Source organism: Bubalus bubalis, chromosome 14 (genome assembly GCF_019923935.1).
Source record: "Bubalus bubalis isolate 160015118507 breed Murrah chromosome 14, NDDB_SH_1, whole genome shotgun sequence".
In the NCBI taxonomy this organism is placed as follows: domain Eukaryota; kingdom Metazoa; phylum Chordata; class Mammalia; order Artiodactyla; family Bovidae; genus Bubalus; species Bubalus bubalis.
The window spans coordinates 55,535,641-55,553,241 of record NC_059170.1 but is presented as its reverse complement, the minus strand read 5'-3'; the positions used below and the strand labels follow the sequence as shown (position 1 = coordinate 55,553,241).

Genomic DNA, 17,601 nt, shown 5'->3' with positions numbered 1-17,601 from the left:
TTAACCTGATTTCTGCCCTGGCAGTTACACTGAATCCGTCCTAATCAGGGGCCACAGTGACTGCCATGGTTTCTTAACCTCAAGAGCATCTGTACTAGACTGGTCCACCTTCTCCACTCTTCCCTTGGCCTCTTACTCCACAGTGTCCTGCATTTGCGTCTACTTTTCAGGCTACTTATTTCTGATCTCCTTTAGAGGCTTCTCTTTTGTTGTTGTTTTTTTATTGTTTGGTTTTTATCCCTTAAATGTTGGTTTTCCTTAAAGTTTAGGCCTTGGCTACTTCACATTGAAAATTCTCATATATATGCATACATATATGTATGCATATATATTTACTTTTCTTGGCTGGGCTGCGTGACATGTGGGATCTTGGTTCCCTGGCCAGGGTTGAACCTGCACCTCTTGCATTGAAAGCACAGAGTCTTAACCACTGGACCACCAGGGAAGTCCCCCCAAATTCTCTTATTTGAATTTCATATTCCCCTTCAGATTTCAGTTACCATCTGTATCAGAGGTTCTTAAGTGGAGCCTTTGGATGGACTTCAGAGTTCCCATCAGCTCTTTGAAATATTAGAAAAAGTTTCAGTTCAGTTCAGTCACTCAGTCGTGTCCAACTCTTTGCGACGCCATGAACCGCAGCACTCCAGGCCTCCCTGTCCATCACCAACTACCAGAGTCCACCCAAACCCATGTCCATCGAGTTGGTGATGCCATCCAGCCATCTCATCCTCTGTCATCCTCTTCGCCTCCTGCCCCCAATCCCTCCCAGCATCAGGGTCTTTTCAAATGAGTCAGCTCTCCGCATCAGGTGGCCAAAATATTGGAGTTGCAGCTTCAACATCAGTCCTTCCAATGAACATCCAGGACTGATCTCCTTTAGGATGGACTGGTTGGATCTCCTTCCAGTCCAAGGGACTCTCAAGAGTCTTCTCCAACACCACAGTTCAAAAGCATCAATTCTTCTGTGCTCAGCTTCCTTTATAGTCCAACTCTCACATCCATACATGACCACTGGAAAAACCATAGCCTTCACTAGATGGACCTTTGTTGACAAAGTAATGTCTCTGCTTTTTAATATGCTGTCTAGGTTGGTCATAACTTCCCTCCCATGGAGTAAGCGTCTTTTCATTTCATGGCTGCAATCACCGTCGGCAAGGATTTTGGAGCCCCCCAAAATAAAGTCAGCCACTGTTTCCACTGTTTCACCATCTATTTGCCATGAAGTGATGGGGCTGGATGCCATGATCTTCATTTTCTGACTGTTGAGCTTTAAGCCAACTTTTTCACTCTCCTCTTTCACTTTCATCAAGAGGCTCTTTAGTTCTTCACTTTCTGCCATAAGGGTGGTGTCATCTGCATATCTGAGGTTATTGATATTTCTCCTGGCAATCTTGATTCCAGCTTGTGCTTCTTCCAGCCCAGTGTTTCTCATGATGTACTCTGCATATAAGTTAAATAAGCAGGGTGACAATATACAGCCTTGACGTACTCCTTTTCCTATTTGGAACCAGTCTGTTGTTCCATGTCTAGTTCTAACTGTTGCTCCTGACCTGCATACAGATTTCTCAAGAGGCAGGTCAGGTGGTCTTGTATTCCCATCTCTTTCAGAATTTTCCACAGTTTATTGTGATCCACACAGTCAAAGGCTTTGACATAGTCAGTAAAGCAGAAGTAGATGTTTTTCTGGAATTCTCTTGCTTTTTTGATGATCCAGCGAATGTTGGCAATTTGATCTCTGGTTCCTCTGCCTTTTCTAAAACCAGCTTGAACATCTGAAAGTTCACAGTTCATGTATTGCTGAAGCCTGGCTTGGAGAATTTTAAGCATTACTTTACTAGCGTGTGAGATGAGTGCAATTGTGCGGTAGTTTGAGCATTCTTTGGCATTGCCTTTCTTCGGGATTGGAATGAAAACTGACCTTTTCCAGTCCTGTGGCTATTGCTCAGTTTTCCAAATTTGCTGACATACTGAGTGCAGCACTTTCACAGCATCATCTTTTAGGATTTGAAATAGCTCAACTGGAATTCCATCACCTCCACTAGCTTTATTTCTAGTGATGCTTCCTAAGGCCCACTTGACTTCGCATTCCAGGATGTCTGGCTGTAGGTGAGTGATCACACCATCATGATTATCTGGGTCGTGAATATCTTTTTTGCATAGTTCTTCTGTATATTCTTGCCACCTCTTCTTAATATCTTCTGCTTCTGATAGGTCCATGCCATTTCTGGTATGGTATATAAATAAAAAGTTTAGCATGTATATATATCTGTGACCCCACGTCGCCTCCTCCTGTTGACAACATTATTAAAGGGATCTTTGACTCAAAAAGGTCAAGAACTAGTCCTTCCTGGGCTGGTGAACATCTCTGTGCCCATTAATCCCTAGCCCCAGGCAGCTGTCCCAACTCTGCTGACCCTTCTTCATTTATTCCAGTCCTTCAGCTTGCCTATATTCACTTTCCCTTCATTCCCTCAGTCTTCTATAAAACTCTCCAACACCTTTCTCTCTTTAGTGCTTGGTGAGGGGCCTTTCACAGGTTTTTTGGTCCAGTTAGAAAACAGCGTGAAAGGGAATTTGTCATGTTGGTACCATGTCTTGACATCTCCTGCAAAGAAGTTTTTCCTCAGAACTTCACTGTGAAAGCTTTTAAATGTACAGAACACTCAAAATAATTGTACTGTGAACACCCATATGCTTGCCATCTAGATTTGCATTAAACCTGCGTTTAACATTTTAATATATTTGCTTTATTCTTTGACTATCCATCTGTCCATCATTGTATATCCATTCGTCAATCCGTCTAGCAGTACAGAAACTGCTTTTACCTCAGGACAGTAAAACAGGCAGAGCATTTTAGAATAGTGGAAGGCAGCTTTTCCACACTTTGACAAGAGACACAGGCTAAGTCGTTACCATTTCACCTAAAACAGATGAACCATAAAAAGCTGGGAAACCGCTTGAAATGACCAAAGATGGCTCTTTAGATGAGTGTTTTCCAGCTGCTTACAGGGTCCTGAAGCCAAGGTACTGATCTTGATGCATTTCAGATTAATTTACAGACATTGTTACATGTTACCTTAAGTATATGTAATTGCCAGAATATAATTTGACATGTTTTTCATTGACTAGCGTTCACAGTGTTTGTCTATACATATGAAGAAACACACGAATCTTAAGTGTCCCACTCAGTGATTTTTGATAAATGCATACGCAGCTGTGTGACCCTTTGTGTATCAAGGTGCAGAATATTGCCTTCATTCCACCTTGCAGTCAGCCTCTACCATCCCCAGAAGCACCTGCTGCTTCGCTTTCTTTCTGCCATCCATTGGCTTTGCCTGCCCTAGAACTTCGCGTAAATGAGATTATACTGCGGACTCTCATATGACCCACTGTGTTTAATCAGAATAATGTGAATTTTATTCGTGTTGTTGCGTGTGTCAGTTGTTTGTTCCTTTTATTGCTGAGGAGTATTGTGTTGCACACATGTCCCGGTCTGTTGATCTGTTACCCTGAGGATGGCCACCTGGGCTGTTTCTAGGGTTTAGCTGTGGACCCTCTTGTGCAAGTCTTTTATTTTTTTTAAGTCACTGATTTGTTTTTGGCTGCCCTGGGTCTTTGTTGCGCTTTTCTCTAGTGGTGGCGCACGGGCTTCTCATTTCAGTGGCTTCTCCTGTGGCAGAGCTCGGGCTCTTGGGTTCGCAGGCTTCAGTAGTTGTGGCACATGGGCTTAGTTGTGCCGCGGCCTGTGGGACCTTCCTGGACCAGGGATCCAACCTGTGTCCTCTGCCTTGGCCACTGGAACACCAGGGAAGTCGCTGTGCAAGCCTTATGTTTTCATTTCTCGTAGGAAAATGCTGGGGAGTGGAATTGCTAGGTCATGGTGTTCGTTACGTGTTTAGTTTTGTAGAAAGCCATCAGAACTTCTCCCAGAGTAGTTAAACTGTGTCACACCTCCACCAGCAAAGTAAGACGGTTCAGATCTCGACATTTGGTCAGCAATTTGTGCTTCAGTCTAACTTCAGCCAGTCTGGTGGATGTATTGTAATATCTCATTGTGGTTTTAGTATGCATCTCCCTGAGAATTAATATTAAGTAGATCTTGTGTGTTTTTCTATTTGTATATCTTTTGTGATATGGCTTAAAATTACTTGCATATTTTAAAATTGGATTGGTTGGTTTAACCTTAGTAAGTTCAAGGAATTCTTTATATATATCATGGATATCACTCCTTTGTCAGTATGTTTTGTGAATTTTCTAGACTGTGGGTTTTCTGTTCATCTTCCTAAAAGTTTTTAATTTTGATGACATCCAGCTTATCAATTTTTCATGGTTAATGTTGACTGTATCCTATCTGGAAATATAAAATAGCGTACCTATTGAAAAACAGTTTGGCAGTTTCTTAAAAATAAAACATAGACCTGCTGAGTGATCAATCTGTTCCACTCCTAAGCATTTACTCAAGAGAGTAAGATATTCTCTTATAATATCTTCTAAAAGCTTTATGGTTTTATCTTTTACAAAAACAAAATTTTTTTGAATCAGTTTTTTGGTATGATGTGAGGCAGGGGTGTGATTTATTGTATTTGGATGTCCATTTGTTCCAGCACCATTTATTGATAATGTTTTTCTTTTCTCTTTGGATGGTTTGGTATCATCAAAAATCAGTAATAGTTTGTGTGGCTCTGTTCTGCTCTGCCCTCTTGTCCTAATCTGTTTGTTGATCTGTATGCCAGTGCCTCACTGTCTTGATTGCTGTTGCCGTTTGGTGAGTTGTAAAGTCAGGCAGTGTAAATGCTAACACTCTGTTTAATTTTGGTTTTTTAATTGAAGTGTAGTTGCTATACTTATATAAGTTCCAGGTATACAATAGAGTGATTCACAATTTTAAAGGTTCTTTTCCACTTACAGTTATTATACAATACTGACCCTGTTCCCTGTGTTGTATAGTATGTCCTTGTAGCTGGTACGGAACAGTTTGTACCTCTTACTCGCCTACCCCTATATTGGCCATCCACCCTTTCCGCTGGTAACCACCAGTTTGTCCTCTATTATCTGTGAGTTTGCTTTATCTTTTTTATATTCACTAGTTTGTTGTACTTGTTAGATTCCACATAAATTTGTCTTTCTCTGCCTGTTTCTCTTAGCACATGCCCTCCAAGTCCATCCATGGTGCTGCAGATGGCAAACTTTTGTTCTTCTTTATGACTAGGTAGTATTTCACTGTGTGTATAAGTACCGCATCTTCTTTATCCACGTGCTTATTGGTGGACACAGGCTGCTTCCATCTTGTGCTGCTTATTTAGGCAGCTTTATCGAGGTACACTTGACACACTGTAAGCTGCATGTGTTTAAAGCGCACAGCTTGGTGAGTTACACCACGCCTGCACCGGGACGGCATCACCGCAGCGAGGAGCGTGAGCATGTCTGCCTCGCCCCAGAGTCTCCCTGTGCCCCTGTGAGCCTGCTTTCTTCCCCTTCCTGGGCTCTACCTACCCTTCCACAGGCTACTGTGGGTCTGCCTTCTGTTACTTAGATTGCACTTTCTAGGGTTTTATGCGGAGTTGTTTAATACAGACTCTCCCATCTGCTTTCTTTCAGTCTAATTTTGAGATTCATTCATGCATTTGTATCAGGATTTATTTTTTTTGTTACTGAACAGTCTTCTACCATTGTATGGATATACCCCCAATTTGTTTATTCATTAGCCTGTTGATAGACATTTGAGTTGTTTCCATTTTTTGGCTATCATGATAAAGCTGCTGTGAACATTAGTGTACAGGTTTCTGTTTGGACATATACTTTGATTTCTCTTGAATAAATGCCTAGGAGTGAAATGGTTAGATAATACAGTAAGTGTATGTTTAACTTCTTCATTAAGGAGGCTGTGTAAGATTGGCATTTATTTCTTACATACATTTTTGTCTAATTTTATATATGGTGATATGAAAAAAGTAAAAGTCGTTCAGTCATGCCCAACTCTTTGCGACCCTGTGGACTATAGAGTCCATGGAATTCTCCAGGCCAGAATACTGGAGCAGGTAGCCTTCTCTTTCTCCAGGGGTCTTCCCAACCCAGGGATTGAACCCAGATCTCCTGCTTTGCAGGTGGATTCTTTACCAGCTGAGCCACAAGGGAAGCCCAAGTATACTGGAGTGGGTAGCCTATCTCTTCTCCAGCGAATCTTCCTGACCCAGGAATTGAACCAGGGTCTCCTGCATTGCAGGTGGATGCTTTACCAACTGAGCTACCAGGGAAGCCCCCATATGGTGATACAAATATATATAATTATGAAGTATGTAGAATTCACCTATGCAAGGTAAATTTTGGTATAGTTTTCTGCTTTGGATGGCATCATTGAGAAAATATATTGCCTAGCTAACAGGATCCCTTGACAGTTTACAGTTCTTACTCTTTGAAAAGTATTATGTCTCTTTAAATTCTGTTTGGGTGCCCAACCATTGGGGTTGTTACTCCATACTCTTTAAGGCTTATTTCCATTCTTCAGCAGGAAACTGACCCTGTCACATGGTTCATGATTTCTCACGTTCTGCTTTGGGTGTTCAGGCTGTGTATTTGTTAGCTCTCCAGTGTCTTTTTGTAGAACTCTTATGGTGTTTGTGTTTGATGTTCATTTTTGTAATCACTAAAAATCTTAATCTGATGGAAGGAATGATGATTATAATTAATGAAATGGTGACAGTCATGTTGTATTTGGTTTTTAGTTCTGACTCTTCTTCATTAGTGTGGGCTGGAGGTTCAGGTGATGTGGTAGAAAGATTTGTTCTCTTTAGGCCCGGATGTCAGGTTTATAATCCAGACAGTACAACTTGGACAAAGCCCAAGAATAGCATGTGTGAAGCACCATGCAGGAATGAGGCTCTGTCTTTAGAAGAAGTGCTTTTTATGTATACCCTCTTCAACTTGTTTTTAAAATCTGCTGGAGTGAGAGGTCCAAATGGAGAGTTCAGATGCTTTAGGAGGGAACACACATTTACCTTCAGTTCACGTGCTATCTTAAAATCGCTACCAGCCACTTTCAGGATTGTGTTTGTAGGGCTGTGTTGTATATTCTGTCGTTGAGTCAGCAAACGTAGAGTTGAAAGATTTGGAATATAGCTAGAAAGGAAACTAACTTCGTAAAAGGAGTTAACAAGTCCTGAAGTTCACTGGGGCTCCGTTGCAGAGGGCTCTTTAAGTTTGGGCAAGTTCTCTATCCTGCCCGAGTTACCTATGAAGGGGGATGTGTTACTAATCTCAGGTTGTAAAATACTGCAGTGTCAGTTGTGTCATGAACGTAGCTCTCCTAAGTTCGTTTGGTGGTTTCAGTGTGCCTTAGAAAATGTTTTAAATAGAAATCACTGCTTGACTTCCTTTCCTTACAAACTGCTGTTTTGTTTCTAAACAAAAAGTGTGCAGGGTGATAGTGAAACCTGGCAGGGAACCTTTTGTTTTGGACGACCTTCTTTTGCCCTGAAGTGAAGGGTCACATAGAAAGAAGAAAAACACCTGCATTTTTCCCAATATAACTTTTTTAAAATGAGAAGCAAACTAGTTTTCAAAAATTAAATTTATTGTTAATAGATAATGCATTCAAATGATTCAAAATTCAAAACATATTAACAGGTGAACAGTAAAAAGTTTCCTTCTTACCCATGTGCCCCAACTTCCAGTTCACCTCCTCCAAAGCAGCCAACATTGTCAGCTTTGGGGTCTCCTGTAGTTATTTCATGCTTTAGAAGCAAATGTGAAGAAGCAAAGGTGTGTCTTTTCTCCTTTTTAAATAAAGATGGCAGCATACTAGATTCATTCTTCTGCACTTGCTTTTTTCATTCATAAAAGTATAGAAATGACTTAATTAAAAAAAGAAAAACCTCCTTTAACAGAAATTGACAAAATCCTGAAATTGAAACAATAAAGGAAGGAACTATAGAAACCAATGTGGAAGTTACCGGAAAAAAGGAAATAATAAATACAATAATTAGGGCAAATAATGCATTCAGTTTAGTTCAGTCGCTCAGTCATGTCTGACTCTTTGAGACCCCATGAATCGTAGCACGCCATGGCCTCCCTGTCCATCACCATCTCCCGGAGTTCACTCAGACTCACGTCCATCGAGTCGGTGATGCCATCCAGCCATCTCATCCTCTGTCGTCCGCTCTTCCTCCTGCCCCCAATCCCTCCCAGCATCAGAGTCTTTTCCAATGAGTCAACTCTTCGCATGAGGTGGCCAAAGTACTGGACTTTCAGCTTTAGCATCATTCCTTCCAAAGAACACCCAGGGCTGATCTCCTTTAGAATGGACTGGTTGGATCTCCTTGCAGTCCAAGGGACTCTCAAGAGTCTTCTCCAACACCACAATAATGCATTAGTAAGTTCTAATAAATTGGCAAATCAAAGTGAAACAAATGACCAGAAAAACAAGAAATAGAAAATCTGAACAGACCAGTAATGAAGAAATAAGAAAGGTGTCTGACAGCCGAGAGAAGGCAGTTGAAAACAAAGAGAATTGCAGTTGATTTGAAGATCCTTAGATTCGCACCTTGCAAGTTAATGGTGAGCTCAAGGAATTTTTCGGTGGAGCATTAAGAATGGACTCCTGGTTGGTGGCCAGCTGCTCAGAGACCTGGCAGTGAGGAGATGGAGACAGACTTCAGTTTAGTCGCTCAGTCGTGTTTGACTCTGCGACTCCATGGACTGCAGCACGCCAGGCCTCCCTGTCCATCGCCAACTCCCAGAGTTTACTCAGACTCATGTCCATCGAGTTGGTGATGCCATTCAACCATCTCATCCTCTGTCGTCCCCTACTCCTCCTGCCCTCAATCTTTCCCAGCATCAGGGTCTTTTCCAGTGAGTCAGTTCTTTGCATCAGGTGGCCAAAGTATTGGAGTTTCAGCTTCAACATCAGTCCTTCCAACGAATATTCAGGACTGATTTCCTTTGGAGACAGACTAGAGAACATTTTATTATAGTTCTGCTGTAAATGGTGCTTAGCATGATACCCAGCACAGGTAATGAATGTTTCCTTTAAGGTTGCAGAGTCTTGAGCATATGAAAGTGATGATCATTTGCACCAGTAGAGAAATAAAAGGGGGAGATGCAGGAGAGAAAATAGATAATTAACTATGAGAACGGCAGGAGGATTTGAGATCTGGAAGACAGCTAGAAGGGGTTGGCCTTAGATAGGACAAGGGTTTCCTCTTCCATTCTTAAATGAAGAAGGGGTCGGTGCTAGGAGGAATTCAGAGTTCTTGTTTGTTGGCTTCCCTTTTCTTTGTAGAGTGGCTTCATCATATGCTAAAAATAACAGGAGACATAAAGGGCTTAGAGGTTTGAGAGAATGGAGAGTGAATAATGATCAGTGTAGACAATAGGGGAGGAAACTGGGTTAAATACACCAGGATCAGTGGGCAGCATTGGGACCCAAGTGGCTTCCCAGCATTTAAGAGCTAGTGCAGGCCTGGAGAATGCCAGCAAGTGGACTTTTCTCAGAGAGGACACTGTTGGTCTCAGGACACTTGTTGGTCTCTCTCACGTTCTTAATTACAAGTCCAGAGAGCTTTTGTTTATGTAGAATGTATTTGTTGATCTCTACTCTATTAGAAATTAAAACTAAGGTATTAAAATGTATATGTATATTCCATGTAGAAGTATAGTAAAAAAAAAAACCCATCATGTTAGCATAAATAACACATTTTTATAAAAACTGTTTTCTAAAACAATAGAAATTTAGTGAGAAGAATGGCATGTTTTACATTTTGCCAATCTCCCCAACTGTATTCGTAGACAATTGGATTCTCCTGTTTCTTTTTTCAGCCTGTTGCAGTATGTTGTTTTTGTTCAAGTAGCTGAATAAAATTCATCTTGAGAAGGAGAGGTAGTTCGAAGAGGGAGTATTTTAATAACCTTTTCAGTAATTGTGGATATTTTTCTTTGATATTATACCAGAACTGGACAACTGGTGAGTTTCTTAAAAATTCCATTCTGTTCAGTTGCTCAGTTGTGTCTGACTCTTTGCGACCCCATGGACTGCAGCATGCCAGGCCTCCCTGTCCATCACCAACTCACAGAGTTTATCCAAATTCATCTCCATTGAGTCAGTGATGCCATCCAACCATCTCATCCTCTGTTGGCCCCTTCTCCAGCCTTCAATCTTTCCCAGCTTCAGGGTCTTTCCCAGTGAGTCAGCTCTTCACATCAGGTGGCTAAAGTGTTGGAGTTTCAGCTTCAGCATCAGTCCTTCCAATGAATATTCAGGACTGATCTCCTTTAGGATGGACTGGTTGGATCTCCTTGCAGCCCAAGGGACTCGCAAGAGTCTTCTCCAATACCACAGTTCAAAAGCATCAATTCTTCGGTGCTCAGCTTTCTTTATAGTCCAACTCTCACATCCATACATGACTACTGGAAAAAGTTCCTTGGACTGCAAGGAGATCCAACCAGTCCATCCTAAAGGAGATCAGTCTTGGGTATTCATTGGAAGGACTGATGTTGAAGCTGAAACTCCAATACTTTGGCCACCTGATGCAAAGAGCTGACTCGTTGGAAAAGACCCTGATGCTGGGGAAGATTGAGGGCAGGAGGAGAAAGGGACGACAGAGGATGAGATGATTGGATGGCATCACCAACTCAATGGACATGGGTTTGGGTGGATTCCGGGAGTTGGTGATGGACGGGGAGGCCTGGCGTGCTGCAGTTCATGGGGTCGCAAAGAGTCGGACACGACTGAGCAACTGAACTGACTATTTGCTGTCTAGGTTGGTCATAACTTTTCTTCCAAGGAGTAAGTGTCTTTTAATTTCATGGCTTCAGTCACCATCTGCAGTGATTTTGGAGCCCCCAAAAATAAAGTCTGCCACTGTTTCCACTGTTTCCATCTATTTGCCATGAAGTGATGGGGCTGGATGCCATGATCTTAGTTTTCTGAATGTTGAGCTTTAAGCCAACTTTTTCACTCTCCTCTTTCACTTTTATCAAGAGGCTTTTTAGTTCCTCTTCACTTTCTGCCATAAGGGTGGTGTCATCTGCATATCTGAGGTTATTAATATTTCTCCCTGCAATTTTGATTCCAGCTTGTGCTTCATCCAGCCCAGCGTTTTTATGGTGTACTCTGCATATAAGTTAAATTAGTAGGGTGACAATATACAGGCTTGATGTACTCCTTTTCCTATTTGAAGCCAGTTTGTTGGTTAGCTGAGAGTTAGTTCTGACCTGTATCAGCGGACCTTTCGGATATTAAAGTCTGTTGAGTTGGTCTGTTCTAGACCTATTGTATTCTGGTCTGTTCTGCTCCTAGATCTTTTGCCTGTGCATGGTTTTGTAACATCTTGCCTTTGTGACATCATGAGTTTCTCAGCTATGCTGAATTATGCTGATCTTCTAAATGTTGATTTTTCCATTAGACAGTATTTTAACAGTCACATTTGTTAATATCACCACTGATTTCATCAGTGGAGCCTTTATGTGTCAGGAAGCCAGCAAGTTCACAGTGAAAGATACCACTTTTCTACCATTCTCATTTTCCCTTGACAGGTGGAATTTTATCATAGACAACAAATACTGTCATTGTTTTCCTTTAGGTGACAAGATTGCTTTGTTCAGTTTTGAGAATATGTTTGCCAAAAATGCAAGTCTGAATAATCAACCAGTTGCACAAGTGTTTTTCTTTGAGAGGGCTCTCCTACTTCATTATGTAGTAGAAATGCTTCATATGTTTCATTTCCTTTCATTTCATCATACCAAATATTAAAGGGGCATGTAGTTAAGGGTTAAGATTTAGTAAAATTGTTCTTTATCAAAACATTCAGAGAAACTGGCCTTTTTATTTTCTGGCAAGAGCATGGTGGTGAGTACAAGTGACTACTATACATCAACAGTGTTTATGCCAAGGTTCTAGTAGTTTTCTTCACCATTGCTTCTGTACCATCAGTGCAGATCTGAGCATAATGAAAAGGGCAGTGGGGTGGCACACATAACGTCTTAGTATTGGGTTGGCCAAAAAAATTTGTTCAGTTAGTGAATATGTTTTCTAATAAAGTTCTTGGTGAAAATGAAAACTGTCTTTTATTTTTATGTAAAATTGGATGAACTTTCATAACACTGCCCTACTTCATTAGTAGTAACCATAATAATACCTCAATAATAACCTCCACACAGGTATTTAGTGCCTCATAGTTCCACAGCTCACTCAGGCAGTGATCATCAGTGATGCTGTACTCTGACAAGGAAGCTTAATGGTGAACAATGGAAAGATCAGGTTCCCACACCTGAACGCACTGCTCAAGCCTGGCACCAGTAAAGCATCAAGGAAGTACACAGCAAACCACTGTATTATGTGTAAAAATTCAGCTCAGTGCTATGAAAATGAATTTGACCTGTGCAGTCTCTGGAAGGGTCTTAGGGACCCCCAGAAGTCTACATTTTGGGAATGGATGTTCTAGGTTGAAGGTTTTGGTAGGTATGTTCACTGGAATTGAGACATGGTAGTAAAAGATTCCATAAAGGTTGGACCATGGTCCGTGGCCTGGGGAGTCCTGTTACTTTCTTCGTACATACCAGCTCTTTCTGAGAGGCCACCAGTCCATGTTGTCAATTCATTTATTTCAAATATGACCAGTATGTTCTATTATACATAGTCAAAAGGAACAGTTTGCAATGCTGAAATGCATTTTGGGCATGAGAAACTGTAACGTGGAATACTGGATCAGCACAAAGGATTTAAGGACTAGAGGTCTTAGTCCTGTCTCTGTTATTCATGAGGCTTATTGAGTTCTGGGAATGTCACCTGACCTTTCTAATTCTCAGGTTTCACACCTCTCCAGTGGGATTAATTTTATTTGCATCCACCTTTTCTAGAGTAGTTTTGATGTTCAGATGATGCCATCAGTTTCTTACACTGGGTAACGTCTTCCTCTTTATATCTGTAAAGTTGTGCTTGGGGTGCATGAGATAAGTCAGTAAATATTTATTGAGTTAATGAATGAACTTTGAAAAACCTGTTAATTTTAAGCTGTTTTTAATATATACACAAATAGTTCATTGTATGATGAACTATCTACCTTTCACCTAACACATGTAACTCTAGAAAATAAGAACATATCTTTATAGAACTAAGATCACACTCAACAAAATTAAAATTGGGTCCTTAATACCATGAAATACTCTTCTCGCATTCAAATATCCTCAATTGAATTAAAATACAAACATACATATGTTTTTACAGTTGGTTTGTTCAAATCAAGTCCACACAAAAATCCACTCATTGCATTTATTATGACTCTTGGTTTCTTTTAGTGAAAACATTTTCTTTTCCCTCAGGTCCCCCACTTTTTAAATTCGTCAACTTGTTGGAGAAACTGGGGCTAGTTTTATGAAATGTGTTAGTGTTTGATTGCTTTCCTGTGGTGTTTGAACTTTTACCTGTCTTCTTCATGTTTCTAGGAAGTTGTATGATAAGAGACTGATTTAGATTTTTGGGAAGGACATATTTAAGTGGTTTGCTGTGTACTTCCTAGATGTTTTACTGGTGCCAGGCTTGAGCAGTGGTTTCAAGTGTGGCAATGTGATCTTTCCATTGTTCACCATCAAACTTCCTTGTCAGGGTATAGCATTATTGATGATCACTGCTTGAGTGAGCTTTGAAACTATGAGGGGCTAAATATGTGTGTGGAGGTATTATTGAGGTATTGTTATGGTATCTTTATTTGAATTAAGTCATCAGTGAAATAGTATCTAAGAGGCAGAACTGCAGATAATAACAAGCCTGCAAATGAGGAACTGTATTTTTTACATTATAACTGACATAAAATATGGCTTTCAGGTGTTCAACATAGTGATTTGATAGTTTTATACATTATGAAATGATCCAAGGGACTGCATTTTTAACAGGATAATTTTATGTATAGCATGTAAAGAGCTAACCTTTTTTCCCCTGCCACAGTAGGTTGAGTTTGTCTCTTAACATCATGTCATATTAAAACCAAATACCTTTGAACCATCTTTTTACTAGAGAAGCTCTCCAAAACCATCCTGTGTACACATTATTTTTAAAAATTGGTTAATACAAATACAGTTAACTGATCATTATAATAAGATTCCAGATGACAAAAAAGAATGTGGACACATCCTTGGAGGTCTGTTGATAATGAGATTTAAAATGTCAGCTGAAGCTACCATAATTTTTGTTTGATTGGGTCTGTTAGGAGAAAAGAATTAAAGGATCACATTTTATGTGGTTCACAATTAATCCATTTGTAGAAATTGAATTAAAACACCAGGAAATTAAATCAAAACAATGTTAACATTTGGTAAATGGGGTTGGTTCCTTCTCTGTGCTGTTGGATGATGTCTGTTTAAATGATGCTGCAAGAGAAATGTCTTCATGTTTAGACCAGGGTGGACAGGTGGTGTGTTCAGGAAATCACTATAATCTCTGGGACCTAAAAAACTTTATAGTTCTTGAAAAACTTTCAAGGTTGTTGATCAAGAGACATGAAATTTGAACTTCTTTCTTCAGTAGGAAGAAACTTACTTGTATCTTCAATAGGAAAGTTAAAACTTCTGTTATTATTAACTTACTTCTTTCTTCAATAGGAAAATAAAAAATATTTCAAGCGTAGTGAACTTGCAAAAAAAGAAGAGGAAGCATATTTTGAAAGATGTGGCTACAAGGTATGAATGCCTGCTTTTATGTTAAATTATATATTTCTGAGTTTAAATTTATATAGCCGTTGTTAAAGTAACAAAACAATTGATCTTTGTTCAATTTATCAATGTTATACATTAGCCTATAAATGAGAAGCCATCTGGAGAGGTATGATTTTGTTTTTCTTTTTTTTTCTTTTATCTTGAATTCAGGAAAATACATGCATGACCTTTGGCTTGGAATGGTTTGGCTTTTTGTGGACAGCATGAAGTGGCTTGAGATCAAAGCTTGAATTTTTTTCCTTTTAATTAAGTCCTGGATCTGATACTACCTCATTTTCATCACTACCACCACTCCTTTCCCCACCTCTCCCAATAAAAGTCCATTTGTAAAGGGTTGAAAACATTTTATTCATTCAGCAGCAGTGGTATCAGCAGTGGTATTTCCCCTGCTTTCTCCTGAATATTTTAAGCCATTGTTTTATGTTTGCAATGTGAATAATCCCTTTTGGCCCTCAGTACCTCTGCCTGAGATATAGCCATTTTATATGATAAGGTATCACATTTCAAACACTGCTCACCCTACTGGATAGAAAATGTGATCTTGAAATATTAGAAATAAATGAGTTTTCTAGAAAACTTTGAATACTTTAGAAACATGACTAAAATTATCTTTGAGATTACCTAGTTAATAATGTATTGGGGTTTTTATTGGGAGGGGTTAAAGGTTACGAGGTGAAGTTGTGTTTAATTTATTTTAAAAGATGACTGTATCTAGTCTAATTTTTTAAACAAAGTTCAGAGGTTCTATTGAAATACTTTTGACAAATCATAAATTTGAAATCGACTCTTTGCTTGTGAAACATTGATTATACAATAATACTCTTGTGCATGTAATGGGGAAAGTTCTGGAAATTAATTTTATCTGGCATAGCATTTCTAGAAGAAAGCATGAAGAATGCAAATGGTATGTATATGGATTTGCTTTCATTTTGTACTTTTGGGAGAGGGTAGGTGTTAAAACTGTAGTTGTATTTCTGATAGGTTTCTAAAATATGAAAGTTTACATTGGTATTTTGATACTTAAGTATGTCGATTTCATTTGCTTCTAGTGTAGGGAATTAAAATATGTTTTAAAACCATCTAAATGTCAAATAGATAGTCAGAAAGGTTTCCCATTATTTGCTTGCCTAGCGTTGTCTAACTCACATTTAAAGTAAAATAAGAATCACTTACCTTTGGTTTAGTCCACTGACTCGGCTGCTTTCCCATATCCTTAGATTCGAACCTTTTTAACTTTTTGATAAGGTAGGAAAATAAACAGTGACAGTTTTCCTTTGTTTAGATTGCTCTTGCTAAAACAGCAGTTCTTTCTTGCCAGTATAGAGGAAAGCACTGAAGCAAAGTCATTACTGTAAAGATACCGCTTGTAACATTGAGTCCAGCTGACAGAATGTCTTAGGTCTTTTCCTTAAGGCTACTCACCGCCATTTTATAATTGAAAATGCTTTCCATCCTGAGATTGTGGGAGAAATACCTGTTTTTATGCTTAAAAAGAAAGCACAGGGTTTTCTTTCTGAAGCATATTTAATGGTTCCTTCTTGGTAGTAGTGAAAATACAGCATGTTGCTTTTATTCTCTTATAAAAACTAGTTACCGTTTATTGAGACTTTATGCTGATTTGGTTTGTGAAAATGGCGAAAGTTTAGTTTTTTACTTACATTTTCTGTTATTACTATTAACACTGATTAATATAGCCTTTAACCTAAAGTGTGGAATCATCAAGTATAAAATTGTAACCATACAGCCTTTCTTAACTGAATGGTTTCCCTTAATGTTGATCTTCTTTGATTATTTTTGGATCTTCTTTTGACATATTAGATTTGTCTTAGGGTCAACTGGAAAACCATGTTTCAGTATCATTTTACAGACCAAGCAGTGGGACTTACAAACTGCTGAACTCAGTTTTCCTAAACTGTGACTTGGGAAGCTGACTCAAGAAAATGTTAGATTTTTTTCCCTGCAGGTTCATATGAACAACAGTATTCAGTCTCATCTCTGTGTGCTAGGAGTAGAGAGTGGCTGGTTTTCATTATTTTCCTTCGTGGCTCAGTTCACAGGCAAGTTCAGTGGAGCATTGGGAAATTTTTTTACACATCCAGCGATGATTCCTGTGCACTTGGAATATACCTTTCAAAAATCAGGATAGGAAAGAGCTGATGCTTGAGGCTTCACAGGTTTTTGTTATCAAGCAGTTCTTTTTTCTTTGGTCTTCATTTTAAATCTAGAGCAAGGATCAAATAACCCTGTAAGATGATTTTCTCAAAGAGGAGAAGCAAGCTGATTGTTTCCCAGAAGAAAGTAAAAATCTTGGAGTCTAGGGAGAAAATGAGTCTAGGTTTCAACCTTTAAGTTTTTGATTGCGAAAGCCATTTTATTAATAACTTCTGTCGCTCTTCTGTAGCAAGAATGCTTCCAGGGTGCACACTCTCTCCTAGGGTGTCCCTGTGCTCTCGCAAGCATGTACGTCAGTTATGAGCTGTTTGCTCAGAGGAACACTTAGAAAACCTTCAATATATAAAACATGTTTCATTTTGATAGATACCTAATGTATAGAATGCTACATGTTAAAATAAACCATATTGTATTTTAAAAGGAGAATTTCATTTCTTTTGGCTATTGATGTAGATACAGCCAAAAGATGAGGACCAGAAACCATTAACTTCATCGAATCCAGTATTAGAACTTGAACTGGCAGAGGAAAAATTACCCATGACTCTTTCTAGGCAAGAGGTAAGTTTATATATGAGTGCTTTGTTTAAAAAAAAAAAAAAGAATCTCCACAGGATTGCATTTATCTCTAGTTCTAGTAACTTTTATGTCATCATTTCCCATATAAAATGACTTACCTGACCAGCACAGTATTTTAGTTTAGTTTTCTTTATGAGGTTCTAAATTTCT

The 17,601-nt window shown here is 39.2% G+C and overlaps 1 protein-coding gene across 16 annotated transcripts in view; it reads left to right on the top strand.

The window, feature by feature from the left end:
* PRPF18 (pre-mRNA processing factor 18) overlaps positions 1–17,601 on the top strand; it is an 80,461-nt gene that overhangs the window by 4,106 nt on the left and 58,754 nt on the right. For 15 of the 16 annotated variants that reach the window (XM_044928119.2, XM_044928118.2, XM_044928128.2 and 12 more), the window contains exons 2-4: positions 14,590–14,667; positions 14,783–14,809; positions 17,329–17,433. In XM_044928119.2, coding sequence (XP_044784054.1) covers positions 14,590–14,667; positions 14,783–14,809; positions 17,329–17,433 — 210 coding nt within the window. The remainder of the gene's footprint in view (positions 1–14,589; positions 14,668–14,782; positions 14,810–17,328; positions 17,434–17,601) is intronic. The other variant, XM_044928129.2, reaches the window with a different exon arrangement.